The 21,724-nt window shown below is 36.8% G+C and overlaps 1 protein-coding gene across 1 annotated transcript; it reads left to right on the plus strand.

Moving 5' to 3' along the window:
• The first annotated feature begins 5,892 nt into the window (after positions 1-5,892).
• LOC108455322 (uncharacterized) lies at positions 5,893-6,300 on the plus strand. The gene has a single exon (XM_017753900.1). The coding sequence runs from the start codon at positions 5,893-5,895 to the stop codon at positions 6,298-6,300; it is 408 nt and encodes a 135-aa protein (XP_017609389.1).
• The last annotated feature ends 15,424 nt before the right edge of the window (positions 6,301-21,724 follow it).

Raw genomic sequence — 21,724 nt, forward strand, 5'->3', positions numbered from 1 at the left:
GTCTCGCACCTTGCATCTTATTTTTCTCATCAAATTCCGTGCAATCTCTAATGAAGTGATCCTTCGAACCGCATCTGTAACAGGCCCTATTAGTGGACTTACCCCAACATTCACCTATGTGTCGTCTTCCACATTGTGGACATTCAGGTTTTTCTTGGCGATGGTTACCCACACTAGCAACCAAGTAGCTCGGAGTCCGTTAATGGTTGTGTCCTAATAGAAATTCCCATGATCGTCTTCGGTTTGTGAGTGTCCTCCACGAACTTCTTTATAGCCGAGAACGGAGTTTTACTCGTTGATCTTTTACGAAAGTCTCTAGCTTCAGATTCTGTCTTCTTTTTCTCCTTTACAAGTTTTTCCGCCTTGCAAGCTCGTTCAACTAGTGTTACAAATTCTTTTATCTCTAAAATACCAACTAGTAGCTTTAAATCTTCATTCAATCCTTCCTCAAATCTTTTGCACATAGCGATTTCATCGGCTACACAATCCCGAGCATATCGACTGAGTCTTACGAACTCACGTTCGTATTCAGATACTGTCATGCGGCCTTGCTTAAGTTCCAAGAATTCCTTACGCTTTTGATCGCTGAACCGTTGGCTAATATATTTTTTTTGAAACTCCGTTTGAAAGAAATCCCAAGTAACTCATTCCTTCGGGACTATGGTAATCAAGGTCCTCCACCAATAGTAGCCTGAGTCTCGCAACAAAGATATAGCACACTTTAAACACTCATCAGGTATGCAGGACAGTTCATCAAAAACTCGGATGGTGTTATCAAGCCAGAACTCGGCCCTTTCAGCATCATCAGTAACTATGGCTCTGAATTCCTCGGCCCCGCGCTTCCTAATCAAGTCTACAGGTGGTTTACTCGGCCTTAAAAGATCAGTAGTTGATGGCATTATAGGCTCCTGCGGCGGATTATTTAAATTCGGGAATGGTTGGGCAGCCGGATTAGTGCGGGCATATTGTGCGACCCACTCGTTCATCATAGTAAAGAAGGCTTGTTTTGCCCCCTCATCTTGATTATTCGCAGATGACTGAGGCTCAACAGGCGGTGTCGCTTGCGCAGGAGCAGCCGCTACACTTTCAACGTCATTCGCTAAGGTTCTCTCTAAACCGGGATCCATTTACTAATCAAAACAAAAATTTTAGCCGTCAGAAGTCATCACACTATTAAACACTAACATTAAGGCATGTATAGCTAGACTCATACGCGCTATGGTAGTCCTAGAACCGACTAAACTGTAGCTCTGATACCAATAAAAATGTAACACCCTGAAACTGTGGCCGACACCGGTGTCGAATACAAGGTGTTATCGGGCTTAATTCATCATTTATACAGCTCAAACAATTTATTTTAAAACTCCCAGACAAGCTGTCAATCTGCATTATAGTCACTTAAAAATTCGTATCTTGAGTTCCGAAACTCGAAATAAAATTTCGTAAATTTTTCCTGAAACTAGACTCATATATAAATCTAATAAATTTTTTTTTAGAATTTTTGGTTGGGCCAATTAGTACAGTTTATTTGTTAAAATCTTCCCTATTTCAGGGTTCGACTACTCTGACCTCTGAGCATTACGACTTAGATATCTCCCTACACAGGGCTTCAATGCCTATGCTGATTGTCTCTAATGAAACTAGACTCAATAATGAATCTGAACATATAAAGGATGACTTCTAATTATCTCTACAAAATTTATTGTGAATTTCCAAATTCAGAACAGGGGATCCAGAAATTGCTCTGGCCCTGTTTCACAAAAATTTAAACATCTCATAAAATATAGCTCATATGGTCTTTTCGTTTCTTCCATATGAAAATAAACTCATCCAGCTTAGATTAAATAATTTATTCATTATTTAATTCCATTTCTACTATTTTTAGTGATTTTTCAATTTGACATCACTACTGCTGTCTGCATCTATTATTAGAGTAATTTAACATACATATCACCAAGTATGATCCTGACTAGCCATACCAAAGGCTAATCATTACCAAGCATTTCCTTACTACTCAATAACCATATCATGAGTGTAACACCGGAAATGATTAGCCATGACAAACGGCATAATAATCAAATAGACTTTAACTATTACTTATAACTAAGTATCATGAGACCAAATCCAACATAACATTTATGCCATTTTCGCATGGCTAAAAGTATACATACCAAAGTTCAAACAAAACATAATAGCCTATACATGCCGAAATATTCTCTTAGACCAACTAAGAAGAAGATACCAAAAAGTTGCAAGCTGGTGTGATGACTTCAACGATGGTCCCGAGCACACAAAAATGGATCAAAGGAACCTAAATAAGTGACAAATAAACACACCAAATGAGTGTATAACTCAGTAAATCATAAGCATTACACTGCCATCCATTTATAAAGTATCATAAAAGAAAACAAATAATGCAAGATTAGGTACTCCATCCATACCGACTATGCTATAATTTCACGCACATTTATCATTACATGCTCTCAACTAGCCAAGCCACCATTGACATCTCGTATGATATTTGATATGATATTTGATGCATTTCCACACATCATTTTATTTTCGTTTAGATTATACTAATAATAGCATTTCATATATTCCACAATAATCTTATGTTCCTAACTTCAAATATAATCACCGCATGGGTTCAAGACTTACCAAGCTCAGTTCCAAATATAAACATAACGTCTATTCCTCATGAACTCAAAGTATCTACTCATTCCGCTGTCCATGATCTACTCGATAAAGTCGCAAACTTAACGTTAATAATTATTCAAAAATGTATAGTAAGTCTGCACACTTAGTGCTTAATAATCAAACTCGCACACTTAGTGCCAATCTCATTATCGTAAATGTTTATACCCGCACACTTAGTGCCGAAATCAACAACTCAATACATCTCACTTCTTTTTACACTCGATAATTTTGTCACTACATGCATTTATATATCATTCCATTCGGCATAAGTACATAGGTATTATGATTATTTAAATCAATACAAAATATATGCTTAATAACTTACCTTGTTTTGGGTAAAACGGTTCCAACTCGGCTACTCGATGTTCTTTCCTTTGCCTTTGCTTGATTCTCCTCCTTTAACTTCTTGAGCTTAATCAATAAATTAACTAGTTTAACTGTCTTACTAAATATTTATATCAAAATATTAATGATTTCATATCGAGGAGATACATGACTAATTCTTATCTTCCTACCATATGTTTTTGAGCTATTCGCTAATAACCATATGCTATCACCCTACTATCAATAATCCAATCACACATGCATATATATATATAATTGGACATTCGCAACCACCCTTGCTAATTACTCATTTTTAGTCGATTATATATATAATCCAAAAGTAATATCACGAATGGGCATACATTTATATATATATATATATATATATATATAGCCGAATGTGCAAAACTTAGACTCAACATCACCTATGCTCTTAATTTGATGGCCGAATATGCATATTTGATGGCCGAATACGCATATATGCTCTTAATTCATCTAAACACAAAATTTCATCTCATGAACACTTGACCGAATTTCTCTTAATCTAGCATGGCTTCACATCTATTTGTAACATCTTATAAATCCACATATACCACATTTCTACATAAATTTTCTTTCACTTTTCCACTACTTCCATTCACAACATCAAAAGCACCATACTCTTAGCATTTACCTCTTCCTAACCGTATCCCATCTAAGTACCCCTTTAGGTAGAAAATTAACATATGGGTTGTAATAAGACATTGGCTACTAACTAGATTTTCACAAGAATTTAGTAAAAGTAACATAAATCCTACCTTAATCAACCCCTTTTGAGTTGGCCGAATGTCTAGAGCATTTCTTCCCTCCTTCTCCTAACTCACGTCAATTGCAAAAAAAGAAAGAAGATGAATACTCCCTCTTCCTTCCTTATTTTATTCATCTTTTCTCTTTAATTCCTTTCTTTAATTTATTTTAATTGTTAACTAATAAAAGAATTGCATTGAAATTCCACCTAGTGGATGGGGCATCATGGCTTGGCCGGCCACTACTTGGGTTTTTGGGCAATTTGACATGCAAACCCAAGTTTCCTCACTTTGTTATTATTTGATCCTTACATATTCCCCTATCATATTTTCTTAAGTTCTCAACTAAGTCAATCACATGAAATTCACATTCATAAGTCTAAATTAAAACATCAAATTTTCACACATGCACTAATACACATAGAGGAAATAAATTTTGGGACTCGGTTTTGTGGCCCCGAAACCACATTCCGACTAGGGTCGAATTAGGACTGTCACAGATTTGATTGTATGGTATCTGACCGAGCATGATATCTGTGTTGAACTGACTGTATGTTCTGTTATTAGCATATTTGCATGACATTTATGGTATATTACATTGCATCGGGGTGGGGGTTGATGATATTTGGATGAAGAATCTGAAAGGCTCTTAAGCGTGTTATCTGGTAGTTCAGGTGCAACCTTTTAATTATGTGCCGCATTTCAATATAGCATGGTGTGTAAGGTTGGACGGAGATGGTGGGTAGGATTCTGATTTACTGAATCTGCATTCTGTATGTGGTATGGGTCAATGCCCTAATTTATATCTGAGACTGTAATTTGTATGGGCTAAAGCCTAAACCGAATTTGTAATGGGCTCAGGCCAGCCTATATCTAACTGTATTCTGATGTGTATATGTATGTATGTTTCTGTGGGGATTATACACTGAGTTTTCAAAAATTCACACTTTTTGTTAAATCTGTATAGGTAATCCCCAGACTTTACGAATCAGCACAGTGGACGGTGGCCACACGTAAATTTTAGACTATTCTCGTAAATTTGTAGATTTTATTACTTATTTGGTTTTTGATGTAAATTTTAGGACTTTGGACTATTCTGGTTTTTTACTTTGGATTTTTAATTGCTTTAAGATTTTAGAATGGGCAAACGATAAAATCTCAATTTCACTAAAAACAAAGGTTTCTTTCGACATGAACAGTTTTCCAAAAATAAACGTTTCCAAAAGCTTCTATTAAAAAGATTTCGTTTAGACTTAACAAAGAATATACGCTTTACATCGAATTAAAATAAAATTAATTAACTAGAATGGTTTTAACTCAACAAACTTGTTTTCAACTTCCATTGCATGTGACATTGCTAGATTCGGCCAGAACGTTTAGGCCAGGTTTGGGGTGTTACATTTAGTTGTATCAGAGTCAAGTTGCAAAACCCAGCTATGGATTTGGGGTTTAAACTTGGTTTTGAAGAAATGACTTCTAAATGGTTTGAAATATTTTTGATTCAGAATGTGGTACACCAAGTCTCCGGCACTGATCCTGTAAGTCCTCTATACTCTGATAAACCGATTAGATACTACTAACAGTTTACTCTGAAAACATTAATTTAGACTATTCTGAAAACACTTTATTTAGTGTATATTGAGACTGCGAATTACGAAAAACACTCTAAACTACTAAAACTACTTGCATAAAACATCTGTTAATAATTATTGAATTGTAATTGATTCATAAAACTCTTAATACAAATAATTCGATTAGATATGAGCACACGAGGCATCCAAGAACGGGGTACTAGAGGCTGTGGTAAGGGTCGTAGAGGGGCCCGAGCTGGGTCCTCATCTTCAAGTAACTTGCCTAATCTGTATACGAGCGAGATGCTGGTTTCACCTACTGCTGAAACTAGGTCTCATAATCGCATGGCTGGGGATGACACTTTGTCCTAGGCTATACTTAGGATATTTGAGTGGATCGTTGGGCCTAATACTAGATCTAGGGCTGGGGGTCGGTTACGGAACGGCTCTGGTCTAATGGGGCTGAGCTATTTAGGGGTGTCACTAGAGTTGCCCCTAATGTAGCCAAGTACTGGATGGAGGCCACGGAAAGAATCATGGATGATTTGGACTTTACCTATGAACAGAATTTGAAAGGGGCTGCTTCATTGCATCGTGATGAAGCATACCAATGGTGGCTGACCGTTAAGGAGGGCACTCAGCCCGAGCGACTGACATGGGATTTCTATAAGTCTGCTTTCCAAGGTAAATATATGGGGGCAAGCTATATCGATGCTAGGAGACGTGAGTTTATGAATCTCTCGCAAGGGGATCGTACAGTGGTCGAGTATGAGGGTGAGTTTTTGAGATTGAGCAGCTATGCGCGAGGAATGGTGAGGACTGAATATGAGCGTTGTGTCCACTTCAAGGATGGACTAAGGGATAGTTTGAGAGTTCTGATAGCTCCACAAAGGGAGTGTGACTTTTTAGCACTGGTAGTGTAACACCCTAAACTTGGCCTAGACGTTATGGCTAGATCTGACGTGTCACATTGAAGTTTTTAAGAAAACCCATGCCTCTTTCAACGTCCTTCTTAGTGTTTTAAAAGATAGTCTTTGCTAAGTTAATAAAGTGAATGGAAGCTGTGCACCGGTAGGTATCCAAACAGAGGAGGTGAGCCATGAAGGTCGCTTAAGTACCAAGCTCTTGATTGGATCCAATCCTAGACATGCCCACAACCATTGCCACACTTTGGTGCTAGGTTAGGTTTTGAGAAAAACGAGTTGGAACTCATTTAAGTAGATATTTTTGATAAACTGATAAATTGTATCGTTGCATTATTTTGAAAACAATTATCATTTTGGAAACGCGCCCTAGGTCTAACTCATATTGTTATTAAAAAAATATAGGGTATAAGATAAAATAATCCCAGAAAAATAATTAAAATGGCCTTATTACAACCCAAAACCAAATAATAATATTAATAAGATAAAACTTATAAAGAAATAAATTGGCTACTTATTGCAATTAAAAGAAATGAAATAGTAGTGTGGTCATCTCAAGTCCCTCGCAGCTCCAAACTATCTAAGCTTAGGGATTACACTTGCAGTTAAAAAGCGGGTGAGTTTACGAAAACTCGGTGTGTAATCCCCAACAAAAAAAAAAGCAGTGAATAACACGTTGTCAAGACAATCTGGCCAAAGCCCTATTCATGAATAAAGATGCAGTTTGGGCCTTAGCCCTTAAACAAGAGTAATATGGGCCTAAGCCCTAATTGATCTCGACATATCTTTGGGTCAAGCTTTTTCAAAAATCATATCACTGGGCCAAAGCTTTTTCATAAATCATATCACTGGGCCGAAGCCTTTTCATAAATCATATCACTGGCCGAAGCCTTTACTGTAAACGATATGGGCCATAGGCCCAAATTAATACCACATGCACTATTAATGGATGTATGCAAGCCCGTTTTGGGAGACTACTCAACCCACCAACCGCTACTCTCCACCCGTACCAACCAAGCTCTCCATGTGGGGAATAACTCAACCCACCCAACCAAAACAATCCTCTAGCAGCATAGCTGCTTTATCATATAACTGGAGGCCTAGCCTCTTTTAATAACTGGGGCAAAGCCCTTTTTGATAAACTGGGGCAAAGCCCTTTTGATGGCCCGGGCATAGCCTTTTTAGCACTTCCTCCATTTATAAAACCCAACCCATTCAACATGTCATGTATGCAGAATGTCATGCCTATATTTGAATCAAACAATCACAGTCAAGTCATTCATATCACCAACATATATTCAAAATCAAATCCATCAACCACACAGTCCAAGTTAGTCACTTGCCCACAAGGGCAAAACAGCCATTTTTCATATTATAAGGGTAATTTCATAATTTTACCAAATATCAGGGTTTTTCATGTTCATTAAAAATTATCAATATTTTCGAGTGTTTAAACAATGATCTTTAACGCACTTTATCAAATTCGGTCTTTTGGGCCCAAAACCCCTAATGGGCCCTACGAATGCTGATTTAGCCCACTAAGCCTGCTTAATCCAAATTTTACAACAGTACTAACCGTGTTAACATGCAACATTTCCAGATTCCATTTTCTATTAGTTTTACTCAAATGGGCCCGAAAGCCTATTGGGCCCGATTCTAGCCCATTGAGGCCCAACTTACCATCGTGCACAAAATTACGCTCTTACCTGCTCCATCGATCCAAACACCGATCATATCGTATCTATCGCATCTTTAAGCAAAGGCAAAATCACAAGTTCCCGAAATGCCAGAATTTTAGCATTTCGGCTTTTCGGCGAATATTAATCTAAGCTACTGCGAGGGTTATTACACACCTATTTTGGGTTGAAGTTGAAATGTTTCCAAAATCAATCACCTACGATAACCACCACCTATCACTCAAACTTAACTAATCCAATATCAATATATGTAAATCCTAAGCACATCAGTCATATGGAACATAAGGGCATATTCGTCATTTTACCATACAGGGGTATTACGGTCACTTTACCCTAAAGGGGCTTTACGGTCTTTTTACCTATTAGGGGTATTTTAGTCATTTCATCCTACAAGGGTGTTTTGGTAAATCTACAAACCAAGGGTATTTCAAGAATTTTGTAAACCAATGGTATTTCTATAATTTTAGAAAGTCAAGGGTATTTCGTAATTTTGTAAATTAGGGGTATTTTGGTAATTTTACAAATTGAGGGTATTTCGATAATTTCACAAACCGTGGGTATTTTGGTAATTTTACAAACTAGGGGTATTTTGGTAATTCTATCCTCTGAGGGTATTTCAATAATTTCACAATCGAGGGTAAAACGGTAGTTTTGTAAACTGAGGGTAAAATGGTAATTTTGTAAATCGAGGGTAAAACGATAATTTTATAAATCGAGGGTACTTTGGTAATTTTACAAGTCGAGGGCATTTCAATAATTGGTAAACTAAAGTATTCTAAACAGGGATAACAATACAAATGGCCCTAAAGCCCATTCTCGGCCCAAATGGGCCCACACGCTCGTGTGGCCCTTTTAGCCCAAATCTAGCCCCAAATATGAGATTCACCTAGCCTAGTCCAACATTTACTACACAATCAAACAACTTATCCAATTGGGCCTGTAGGCCCATTGGGTCTACATAGCCCCTTTCGGCCCGAAGTAGCCATCCTACAGCTAGAGTAGTGAGAAATACACACCTGATAGGAGACTGGAGTTAATCCACGCTCCGAGCACTCTTAGCCGACGCCCAACCCAAACGAGGACGCCATACAGCGAAAGGGATCAGCCAAGAAAGGTACCTTTACTCGCCTCATAGTTCCCTCTATTTAAACCCAGCTTCATATCCACTCTTATGTTAGCTTCCCGATGTGGGATCCCTCCAACATCAGAGTTTAAATTCAACACCAACTCTTGCTGCCCCCTGTTAGCAAAATAAATGCTCCTTGCTTGCCATGGGATTCGAATCCATGCCTCCCCTCAGATGCTCCACACGCTACTTACCACTAAGCCATAAGGCTTTTTGTGTCATTTTTTATCCCCAATTAATTATAAGGTCTAAAGGGCAAAGTCCAGGTTCCTTTAAAAAAAAACCAAAATAAATTGCAAGAGCCAAGGCTTGAACCCAGGCTCCCATACAACCTTAATGACGCCACAACCACTAGACTACAAGCTTCCTTGTGTCATTTATTTAACACAATAATTTAAAAGCTCTCATCCAAGCATCCAGGTTTTTTTTCACTTAATACCAAAATTTTTGCTAAAGCCCAAGTTTGAACCCAAGATTTCTTTAACACTTCTCAGGGCCATTAACCACCAAATCTGACATTTAATTGTGTCATTTCGTTGCACAATTAAATACCTATATACAACCTCCTTACGGACCTGCACTCAAGGCCCAAATTCGAGGTGTTACAGGTAGAGAAGGTGAAGGTCGCCAAGGAGGTGAAGTGCACTAAGCGCCACAATTGGGATAAGGAGAGAGGTAAGAATAAAAAGGATTAAGAGCCTTCGAGTTCTATGATGAGGCCTAAGAAACAGGCCAGATCTGATGGGCCAGCTAGAGTTGGGCCTCCTATCGCACCTCCTGGGAATGTCCTTTTGGGGATTGTGGTAGACGCCATCCGGGCGAATGTTGGAGGATGACTAGGGCATGTTTGAGATGTGGGTCGATTGAGCACCGCATTTGTAACAGTCTAATTTTGACCCTACACGGAATAGTGGTTTTAGACCACAAATTCGAGTCTTAAAAATAATTTAAAATTATTTTCTGTGTCTGTGATATGTGAATTTATTTTTGTGATTTAATTTGTCTGTTTCTGTGCTTAATTATGAAAAGGGATTAAATTGCATAAAGTATAAAAGTCGAGTGCTAAATGTTAAAGCAACTAATTGACTTGGCTTTTAAAATAAAGGTCATTGCATGTCAAATTGACCATTTATCTTAGTGGTGGACACACATGGACATAGAGTTCGTAAGTTTAATGTTTATTATTCAAGGGAAAAATGGGAACTAGTAAAATAATTAGTGATATAATAAAATAAACATAAAATGGCCATGCATTTTCAACTTGTTCAGTCGAAAATTAGAGAAAGAAGAAGCCATTGAAGCATTTTCATGTTCAGCTAGTGCATGTCTTAATAGGTGAGCTTATTTTGCTCGGTTTTTGATAATTTGTATGTTTCGCTGATCGTTCTTTGTGTTCTTCAAAATCCATGTCTAATTTTTTTGTTTTTGTTGAAGATTATAAAATGTACAATTGATGATTATATAGCTTTGTAGTGTTCTTATATGGATTATGAAAGATATATGTGACATTATCTTGTTTTGTTCTTGAATTTTTTATGAAATGTGGTATTTGGGCTAAATTGTAAAAATGAGTTTTGAGGGACTAAATTGTGAATTAAATGTGTTATTTGGACTTGTATGGAAGCTATGTATATTCGGCTAAGCTAAAGTCTTGGTGAATTTTGCAAATTTGTGATTTTGTAAAAAATGGATTAAATTGTCGAAGTGTGAAAATGTAAGGGCTAAAATGAAAAGTGGGCTAAATATGTGTTCATGGATTAAATTAAATGAAATGAATGATTGAATGGTTGAATAGACGACTTGTTTTATCTGAAATCCATCCGAGGTAAGTCAAATCACAATTACGTGTTAATTGAAATAAATTCTGCACATATAAACTGTAATCTATATTGGATGGCCTTGAGTGTTGGATAAATATATTTGGAGTAAAGCATGACAATATGTTAGCATCTAAAAAGCTCTGTATGTTTCTAAGAAAAGTTGACATCTTTCTGAGACATCATGTAAGACCATGTCCGGGACACATGCCTCGATTGAGATTTACGTATAAGACCATGTTTGGGACATCGGCATCATATTTGATTTCGTGTAAGACCCTATATGGGACAGAGGCATCGATATTGAATTAGATTTAAGACCACGTCTGGGACGTCGGCATTGTACTTGTTTATGAGCACCTGTATCGTTTTTGACCTTTCTGATGATAGCGTACGAAATCTGATATTGAGTATATGAAATGTATAACCTATGCAGGTACATTTCTATCGTACTAAATTTCTGAATATGAAAAACTCTATCTCTGTGAAATATGCATGGAAATGAAGAATGACATATATGCAAACAAAGGAGCATGGTTAAGTTTATGAATTATTCTATGAAATGGTTATGAATCTTTATAGTTGAATTGTACTTATATGCCTTAGTAGTTGGACCAATTATATTTGGCTTACAAAGCTCTTTGTAGCTTACTCTGTGTGTTTACTGTCTGTTTTACAGTTATCGTAGCTACCGAAGGCTCGGGGATAGTCGAGGATTGTCACCACACTATCGATCTCATTTTGGTACTTTTGAAAGTGTACATATCTGAAAGTATGGCATGTATAGGCTAGAACGTCTATGTATATAAGTTTTAATGTGTATATATTATGCCATGGTAGTTGGCTAGCAAATGAAATGTTGTATATAGTTCTAGTATTTGGTTGATGGTGCCAAATGATGTATGGTTGTAGTGTTTTATGAGATAATATGTTTTTGTTATAATGTAGCATGTTTTGAGCATGGAATTGCTTGGAAATTTTGGTATGAATGTTGTATATTATTGCTTGTAAGATTGGACCTAAAAAGGGGTAGCAAATTTGGCTTAAACCAAGCCTGTTTGGTGCCACACGGTTAGGGGACACTGGCGTGCCTTGTGGCCGTGTAAGAAAAGTAGTATTCTCCTAAGGACCACACGGTCTTGACACATGGGCGTGTCATATGGCCGTGGGCTAAATTCAGTAGCTAGCTAAGTATCACACAGCCATAGTACACGGGCGTGCCTATTTTTCGTGTGAAAATGTTAGTATAGGGCCTATTTTTGGTACGGCTAGTTCACATGGGCGTGTTTAGTGCTTGTGTGTGACACACGGCCTAGTCGTATGGGCGTGTGACTTTAGCAGTTTGAAACAATTGGTTAAGTTCTGAAAATTATAAATAGGTTCAGTTTAGTTTCGACCTTTCCTTAAATGTATGTTTTAGGTCTCATAGACTATATTTAGAGATGATTGCTTATGAAATGATGTTAAATAATATCTGTGATTCTGAGTTGGTCTGAAATGTTCTATCTATTTGGTAATGTCTCGTAACCCTAATTGGATGTCGGTTACGTGTTAGGGCTATTACATTTTATTAGTATCAGAGCCATGTTTTAGTCGATTCTAGGACTACCATAGCGTATGTGAGTCTAGCTATACATGCCATATATGTGAATCTGTGATAGTGTGATGACTCCTGACATTGAAATGTACTGTTATATAGCAAATGGATCCCGATAGAGCTGTAGCTGACAAGGTTGAAAGCAATGCGCCTGCTCCTGCACAAGGGACTGTGCAACCTGATTCTAGACCAGCTACGAGTAGCCTTGATGGTGAGGCTAAGCAAGCCTTCTGTAAGATGATGAATGAACGGTTCACCCAATACATTAGAACCAATCCAACTGTACAAAAACCTCCACCCCCAGTTAATTCTTCTCAAATTCCTGCTATGCCCTTGGTGAGTCCGGTTCAACTAAGTAGACCACCGGTTGATAAGATTAGAAAGTATAGGGCTGAAGAATTTCAAGCTACAACGAATGATGATACTGAAATAGCTGAATTCTGGTTAGAGAATACAATATGAGTGTTTGATGAAATGTCTCTAAATCCTGAAGAATGTGTTAAATGTGTCATTTCACTGCTAAGAGATATAGCATATCATTGGTGGAAAACTTTAATATCTGTGGTTCCGAGTGAACGGGTTACTTAGGATTTCATCCAAGCTAAATTCTGAAAGAAATACATTATCCAAAGATTCATTGGTCAGAAATGTAAAGAGTTTCTCGAGCTTAAACAAGGTTGTATGTCTGTTATTGAATATGAATGTGAATTTGTGAGATTGAGCTAGTATGCTCAGGAATGTGTATCGAATAAGGCCATAATGTGCAAAAGGTTTGAAGATGGACTAAATAAAGATATTCGTTTGTTAGTGGGGATTCTGGAGATTAAAGAAAAGGTAGTACTCATTGAGAGAGCTTGTAAAGCCGAAGAATTAGTTAAAGAGAAAAGAAAAGCTGATTCTGAAGCCAAAGATGCTAGAAAGAGATCTTCAAGTAAATCATTTCAGTCTGGGTCAAAGAAATTCTGAGATGATCGTAACTGTTCAAATGCTAATGTGTGACATTTGAACCGAGATAGAGCTAGATCGTATTCGAACTCCAGAGCCCCTGCTATATCTGTTGCAAGTGTTGGAAATGTCCGATATGAGAAACCTAAATGTAAACACTGTGGTGAAAGACATCTTGGAAATTGTAGATTGAATGACTGAGCTTATTTTCTATGTGGATCTTTTGATCATTTTGTAAGAGATTTTTTTGAACCTGCTGAGAGAGAGAATGTACAGAATCCGAGATTGAGTAACACATCAATGAGAGGTAGACCTTCTAGAAATGCAAGAAATGCAAGTAGTGGTCAAAGAACTACTAGAGATACTATTGTTAGATCTGAGGCCAGAGCACCTGTTAGAGCCTATGCTATCCGAGCTCGTGAGGAAGCCTTGTCTCCAGACGTGATTACTGGTACTTTTACTCTCTATGATACTTCTGTGATTGCACTGATAGATCCTGGATCAACGTATTCTTATATCTGTATGAATAGAGTGCATGGTAAGACTTTGCCTGTAGAGTCTACTGAATTCGTAATTAGGGTATCGAACCCCTTAGGAAAAAGTGTCTTGGTTGATAAAGTCTACAAGAATTGCCTGTTAATGATACGAGATATCTGTTTTCCTGCTAATCTGATGCTTTTACCTTTCGATGAATTTAACATAATTCTAGGAATGGTCTGGTTAACTTTGCACGATGCTATTGTGAATTACAAATGGAAAGTCATTGATTTAAGGTGTAAGAATGATGAAATTATCCGAATTGAGTCTAGTGATCTGAATGGACTACCAACTGTGGTATCTACAATGAAAATACAAAAATATGTGAAGAAAGGTTATGAAGCCTACCTAGCTTAAGTGTTAGATTCGAAAGTGAATGATAAGAAAGTTGAATTAGTGCCTATTGTTTGTGGCTTCTTTGATGTGTTTCTTGAAGAACTACCTGGTTTGCTTCCAATTAGAGAAGTCGAGTTTGGCATTAAATGACTACCTGGTACTACTATAATTTCAATAACCCCGTATAGAATGGCTCCTAAAGAGTTAAAGGAATTAAAATCTTAGTTGCAATAATTGACTGATCGAGGGTTTGCTAGACCGACCTTTTCACCATGGGGTGCTCCTGTTCTGTTTGTGAAAAAGAAATATGGCATAATGAGAATGTGTATTGATTACCGTCAACTTAATAAAGTAACTGTAAAGAACAAATACCCTCTACCTAGAATTGATGACTTATTTGATCAGTTGAAAGGTGCTACTATGTTTTCTAAGATAGATATGAGATCGGGTTACTACCAGTTGCAAGTAAAGGATTCTGATATTCCGAAAACTGCTTTTAGAACGAGGTACAGGCATTATGAACTTTTAGTTATGCCTTTTGGATTAACGAATGCACCTGCTATCTTTATGGATTTGATGAATAGAATTCGTTATTTACAGCGATGCTTCGTTGAATGGACTCGGTTGTGTTTTAATGTAAAAAGGAAAAGTTGTTGCTTATGCTTCGAGACAATTAAAGCCGTATGAGAAGAACTATCCAACACACAACCTTGAGTTAGCTGCCATTGTATTTACTTTGAATATCTGGTGTCACTATCTGTTTGGTGAGATATGTTACGTGTTTTCTGATCATAAAAGTCTGAAGTATTTAATGACGCAAAAATATTTGAATTTGCAATAGAGAAGATGGTTAGAACAGCTAAAAGACTACGAACTTGTGGTTGATTATCTCCCGGGAAAAGCAAATGTGGTTGTTGATGCTTTGAGTCGAAAATCGTTATTTACAATGAATGCTCATTTAGTTTAACCTGATGATGGTTCAGTTTTAGCTGAATTAAAATTGAGACCTTTGTTTTTACAACAGATTATCGAAGCTTAAAAGGTTGATAATGAGATTATGGCTAAACGAACTCAGTGTAATTCTGATTCTGAATTTTGAATAGATGATGATGACTGTTTAAGGTTCAAAAATAGACTTTGTATTTCAAGAAATCTAGATTCGATTCAAACGATTTTGAGTGAAGCTCACAGTAGTAGATTTTTTGTACATCCAGAAAGTACAGAAATGTATAACGATTTGAGACAACTATATTGGTGGCCGGGAATGAAAAGAGATATTTCTGACTTTGTTACTAGATGTTTAATCTATCAGCTAGTTAAAGCTGAGCATCAAGTGCCATCTGGGTTTTTACAACCGATTATGATTCCGAAGTGGAAATGGGATTGAATGACAATGGATTTTGTTTCGGGTTTGCCTCTGTCACCGAAAAAGAAAGATGCAATTTGGGTTATAATTATTTCAGGTTTGATTATTCGCTGGATAAGCTAGCTGAGTTATATATTTCTAATATTGTGAGATTACACGGCGTGTCATTGTCAATAGTATCTGATAGAGACCTGTGCACGATGTGCCATTGTCAATAGTATCTGATAGAGACCCGAGATTTACATCGCGATTCTAGAAGAAATTGCAAGATGCTCTGGGTACTAAATTGCATTTTAGCATCGGTTTTTATCTACAAACAGATGGTCAATCAGAACGGATTATTCAGATACTCGAGGATATGTTAAGATGTTGCATTCTCGAGTTTGAAGGTGTGTGGGAACAATATCTACCTTTCATTGAATTCGCTTATAATAATAGTTTTGAATCGAGCATCAAAATGGCACCGTACAAAGCCTTATATGGTAGAAAGTGTAGAACTCCATTATACTGGTCTGAGCTCAGTGAGAATAAGATTTACGGTATTGATTTGATAAAAGAAACAGAACAGAAGGTGAAAGTAATCCGAGATAGTTTGAAAGCTGCCTCTGAACATTAGAAATCTTATGTAGATTTAAAACGTAAAGATATTGAATTTGAGATCGGCGATAAAGTGTTTCTGAAAGTATCTCCGTGGAAGAAACTGTTTCGATTTGGTAAAAAGGGGAAGTCGAGTCCAAGGTTCATTGGACAGTATGAAATCACCGAGTGAATTGGGCCGGTTGCTTATAGATTGAGGCTACCACCTGAGTTAGAAAAGATTCATAATGTATTTCTTGTATCGATGCTTCGACAGTATAGATCTGATCCGTCTCATGTGATATCCCCTTCTGAGATTGAAATCCAATCTAATATGACTTACAAAGAAAAGTCGATCCGTATTTTACCCCGTGAGATTAAAGAGTTACGAAATAAGAAAATTCCTCTATTTAAAGTGATGTGGAATCGTCAAAGCGTAGAAGAGGCTATGTGGGAGCCCGAGGATGCAATGAAACAACAATATCTGAATATGCTTAATGGTAAGATTTTCGGGGACGAAAATCCCTAAGGGGGGAGAATTGTAACAGTCCGGTTTTGACCCTAGAAGGAATAGTGGTTTCGGGACCATAAATTCGAGTTTAAAAAATATTTTAATATTATTTTTTGTGTCTGTGATACGTAAATTTATTTCTGTGAAATTTCTATGATTTAATTTGTCTACTTTTGTGCTTAATTATGAAAAAGCATTAAATTGCATAAAGTATAAAAACTGAGTGCTAAATGTGAAAGCACCTATTGGCTTGGCTTTTAAAATAATGGTCCTTGCATGTCAAATTGACCATTTATCTTAGTGGTGGACAAACATGGACATAGAGTTGGTAAGTTTAATGTTTATTATTCAAGGGAAAAATGGGAAATAGTAAAATAATTAGTGATATAATAAAATAAACATAAAATGGCCATGCATTTTCACCTTGTTTAGCCAAAAATTAGAGAAAGAAGAAGCCATTGAAGCATTTTCATGTTCGGCTATTGCATGTCTTAATAGGTGAGCTTATTTTGCTCGGTTTTTGATAATTTCTACGTTTCAGTGATCGTTGCTTTGTGTTCTTCAAAACCCATGTCTAAATTTCTATTTTTGTTGAAGATTATAAAATGTACCATTGATGATTATATGAGCTTTGTAGTGTTCTTATATGGATTATGAAAGATATATGTGAGATTATCGTGTTTTGTCTTGAATTTTTGATGAAATGACGTATTTGGGCTAAATTGTAAAAATGAGTTTTGAGGGACTAAATTGTGAATTAAATGTGTTATTTGGACTTGTATGGAAGCCATGTATATTCGGCTAAGCTAAAGTCCTGGTGAATTTTGCATATTTATGATTTTGAGAAAAATGGATTAAATTGTCAAGGTGTGAAAATGTAAGGGCTAAAATGAAAAGTATGCTAAATACGTGTTCATGGATTAAATTGAATGAAATGAATGATTGAATGGTTGAATTTGTATTGTATTAGATCAAGAACAGAGAAAATCAAACTTAGATCGGGGGAAGTCCAAAATAGTTAAATAGACGACTCGTTTTATCTGAAATCTGCCCGAGGTAAGTCAAATTACAATTACGTGTTAATTGAAATAAATTTCACACATATAAACTGTAATCTGTATTGGATGGCGTTGAGTGCCAGATAAATATATTTGGAGTAAAGCATGATAATATATTAGTATCTGAAAAGCTCTGTATGTTTCTAAGAAAAGTTGACATCTATCTGAGACATCATGTAAAACCGTGTCTAGGACACAGGCCTCGATTGAGATTTATATATAAGACCATGTCTGGGACATTGGCATCATATCTGATTTCGTGTAAGACCCTGTATGGGACAGAGGCATCGATATTGAATTACAGGTAAGACCGTCCGGGACGTCGGCATTGTACTTGTTTATGAGGATCTGTATCGTTTTTGACCCTTCTGATGATAGCGTACGAAATCTGAGATTGAATATATGAAATATACAACCTATACAGGTGCGTTTGTATCGTACTAAATTTCTAAATATGAAAAACTCTGTCTCTGTGAAATATGTATGGAAATGAAGCATGACATATATGCAAACAAAGGAGCATGGTTAAGTTTATGAATTATTCTATGAAATGGTTATGAATCTTTATAGTTGAATTGTACTTATTTGCTTTAGTAGTTGGACCAATTGTATTTGGCTTACTAAGCTCTTTGTAGCTTACTTTGTGTGTTTACTTTCTGTTTTACAGTTATCATAGCTACTGAAGGCTCGGGGATAGTCGAGGATCGTCACCACACTATCGGTCTCATTTTGGTACTTTTGAAAGTGTACATATTTGAAAGTATGGCATGTATAGGCTAGAAGGTCTATGTATATAAGTTTTCATGTGTATATATTACGCCATGATAGTTGGCTAGCAAATGAAATGTTGTATATAGTTTTAGTATTTGGTTGATGGTGCCAAATGATGTATGGTTGTAGTGTTTTATGAGCTAATATGTTTTTGTTATAATGAAGCATGTTTTGAGCATGGAATTGGTTAGAAATTTTGGCATGAATGTTGTATATTATTGCTTGTAAGATTGGACCCAAAAAGGGGTGCAAATTTGGCTTAAACCAAGCCTGCTTGGTGCCACACGGTCAGGGGACACGGGCGTGTCATATGGCCGTGGGCTAAAGTCAGTAGCTAGATAAGTATCACACAGCCATAGTACACAGGCGTACATATTGGCCATGTGAAAAAGTCAGTATAGGACCTATTTTTGGCACAGCTAGTTCACATGGGCGTGTCTAGTGCCCGTGTGTGACACACGCCCTAGTCGCACGAGCGTGTGACTTTAACAGTTTGAAAGAATTGGTTAAGTTCTGAAAATTCTGAATAGGTTCGATTTAGTTCTGACCTTTCCTTAAATGTATGTTTTAGGTCTCGTAGACTATGTTTAGAGATGATTGCTTATGAAATGATGTTAAATAATACCTGTGATTCTGAATTGGTCCGAAATGTTCTATCTGTTTGGTAATGCCTCGTAACCCTAATTCGATGTCGGTTACGGGCTAAGGGTGTTACAACATTTGTGAGTGTTCGCTAAGGGCCGATCATATGCAAGCTCCGAGTTCTAGTACTGCATAGTCGCCGAGGGTAATTCGGCAACCACCTAAGGATCATGATAATGGCATGGGCTGTGGATAGAGAGCACCAGGCAGAGGTGCTGGGAAAACTAAAGCGAGGCAGCCTTCTCTTGTTTATGCTTCTCATCGATAAGAGGATAGAGATACTCCAGATGTCATTACGCGTACGTTTTTAATATATAATGTACCTTATCTTGCACAGATAGACATAGGCTCTACACACTCATACATAGCAAGTATTATGTCTGAAACTTTATGGACTCAAGTTGAGAGTACTTATAGTGAGGTAACTATATTGAGTCCTTTGGGGCAATCTATCCGGGTTAGTAGACTATATAGAGACGTCCCGTTAGAGGTTCAAGGGACAGTATTTATGGCTGATCTGATGGAGCTTCTGTTTGGGGAGTTCGACTTGATTCTTGGGATGGACTGGTTGGTCAAGCATCAAGTAAGTCTGAACTATGTGACTAAGAGGGTCGTTTTGAGAACCGAGGAGGGCAACGAGGTAGTTGTGATTGCAGAATGTCAGTATTTTTCGACTAATGTGATTTCAGTGTTAGTGGCAAAAAAGTTGGTTCGGAAAGGATGTGAGGCGTATTTGGCCTATGTAAGTGTTTCTGATTATGGGGATTCTTCTGTAAAGGACATTAGAACTGTGAGGGATTTTTTGGATGTCTTTCCTGAGGAGCTACCGGGTTTGCCTCCAAATCGAGAGGTGGAATTTGAGATCGAACTTATTCAGGGTACAGTTCCGGTGTCTATCGCCCCTTAACGAATGGCACCGAAAGAGCTTACGAAGCTTAAGGCTTAGATTCAGGAGTTGTTGGATCGTGGGTTCATCTGTCTGAGTGTGTCTTTGTGGGGAGCACCGATACTGTTTGTAAAGAAAAAGGATAGATCCATGCGGATGTGTATCAATTATCTACAGTTGAACAAGCTGACAATCAAGAATAAGCACCCACTTCCAAGAATTAATGATCTGTTTGACCAGTTCAGAGGGGCTTCTGTGTTTTCCAAGATTGATCTACGTTTGAGTTATCATCAATTGAGGGTTAAAGAGGCTGATGTGTATAAGACGACATTTAGGACTCATTATGGTCATTATGAGTTCCTAGTTATGCCCTTTGGTTTGACTAATGCACCAACGACATTTATGGACTTGATGAACTGAGTGTTCCAGCCCTACCTGGATCGATTTGTAGTGGTGTTCATCGATGATATCTTAGTGTATTCAAGGTCTAAGGACGAGCACGATAAGCATCTGAGGGTGGTACTACAGATTCATCGTGAGAAACAACTATATGCAAAGTTCAGCAAGTGTGAGTTCTAGCTCCAAGAAGTAACATATTTGGGACTTGTGGTTTTTGATTAGGGGATACGAGTTGATCCTCATAAGATTGAGGCGGTGTTCGATTGGAAATGGCCAAAGAACGTGTCTAAGATCTGCAACTTTCTGGGGTTGGCGGGTTACTATTGGCGCTTTGTAGAAGGGTTCTGGAATAGCCCGGTCTAGACCCTAGTCAGAACTGTAGTTTCAGAACCACAAATCTGAGTCAAAAAATATTTTAATATTATTTTCTGTGCTTATAATATGTGAATTAATATGTGTGAAAATTTCATATGAAAATTTTAACGTTTGTGTGTTCGATTAGAGAAAAAAGACTTAATCGCATAAAATGCAAAATTAGCATGCTATATGTTAAAAGTGCTTAAACACAATGTCTTATTAAATGTGAGGTCCTTATGTTGCTATTATACCATTGAATTTTTGAATGGACATATATGCCAAGGGTTAGTGGATTTTAAATAATAATGATAAGGCTATTTTAGTAAAATGTGTATTAATGTTATTAAATTAATAAAACAAAGCATGGAATTAGTGCATTATTACTTTATTTTTTCTGAAATTTTAAAGAAAAATAAAAGAAAAGATGAAGCTATGGTTCGACACTTTTGATTGTTGATTAAGGTATGTTCTTTGTTCAGTTTTCGATAATTTTTACGTTTTTGAGATGTTGCTTAGTAATCTATCAAGCCCATGTCTCAATTTCTAAATTTGAAGATAATTTGAGTTATGATATTGATGAAATTGAAGCTTTGTGATGTTAGTTGATAGAAAATGAAATATATGTGCTAGGTTAATATGTTTTGTATTTAAAATTTTGATGATTTTGAGTATTTTGGACTAATATGTGAAAATGAGAAATTGAGGGACTAAAATGTAAAATAAATGAAATATTTGGGCTTATATGAGCTAAAGAAAAATTCGGCTAGGCATATGTTTAATGAAATTATGCATATTTTGTGATT

This window comes from Gossypium arboreum, chromosome 9 (assembly GCF_025698485.1).
Source record: "Gossypium arboreum isolate Shixiya-1 chromosome 9, ASM2569848v2, whole genome shotgun sequence".
NCBI classification, from domain to species: Eukaryota; Viridiplantae; Streptophyta; class Magnoliopsida; order Malvales; family Malvaceae; genus Gossypium; species Gossypium arboreum.

Coding starts and splice junctions, on each gene's coding strand:
- LOC108455322 (XM_017753900.1), top strand. CDS start 5,893: ATGGAGGCCACGGAAAGAATCATGGATGATTTGGACTTTACCTATGAA.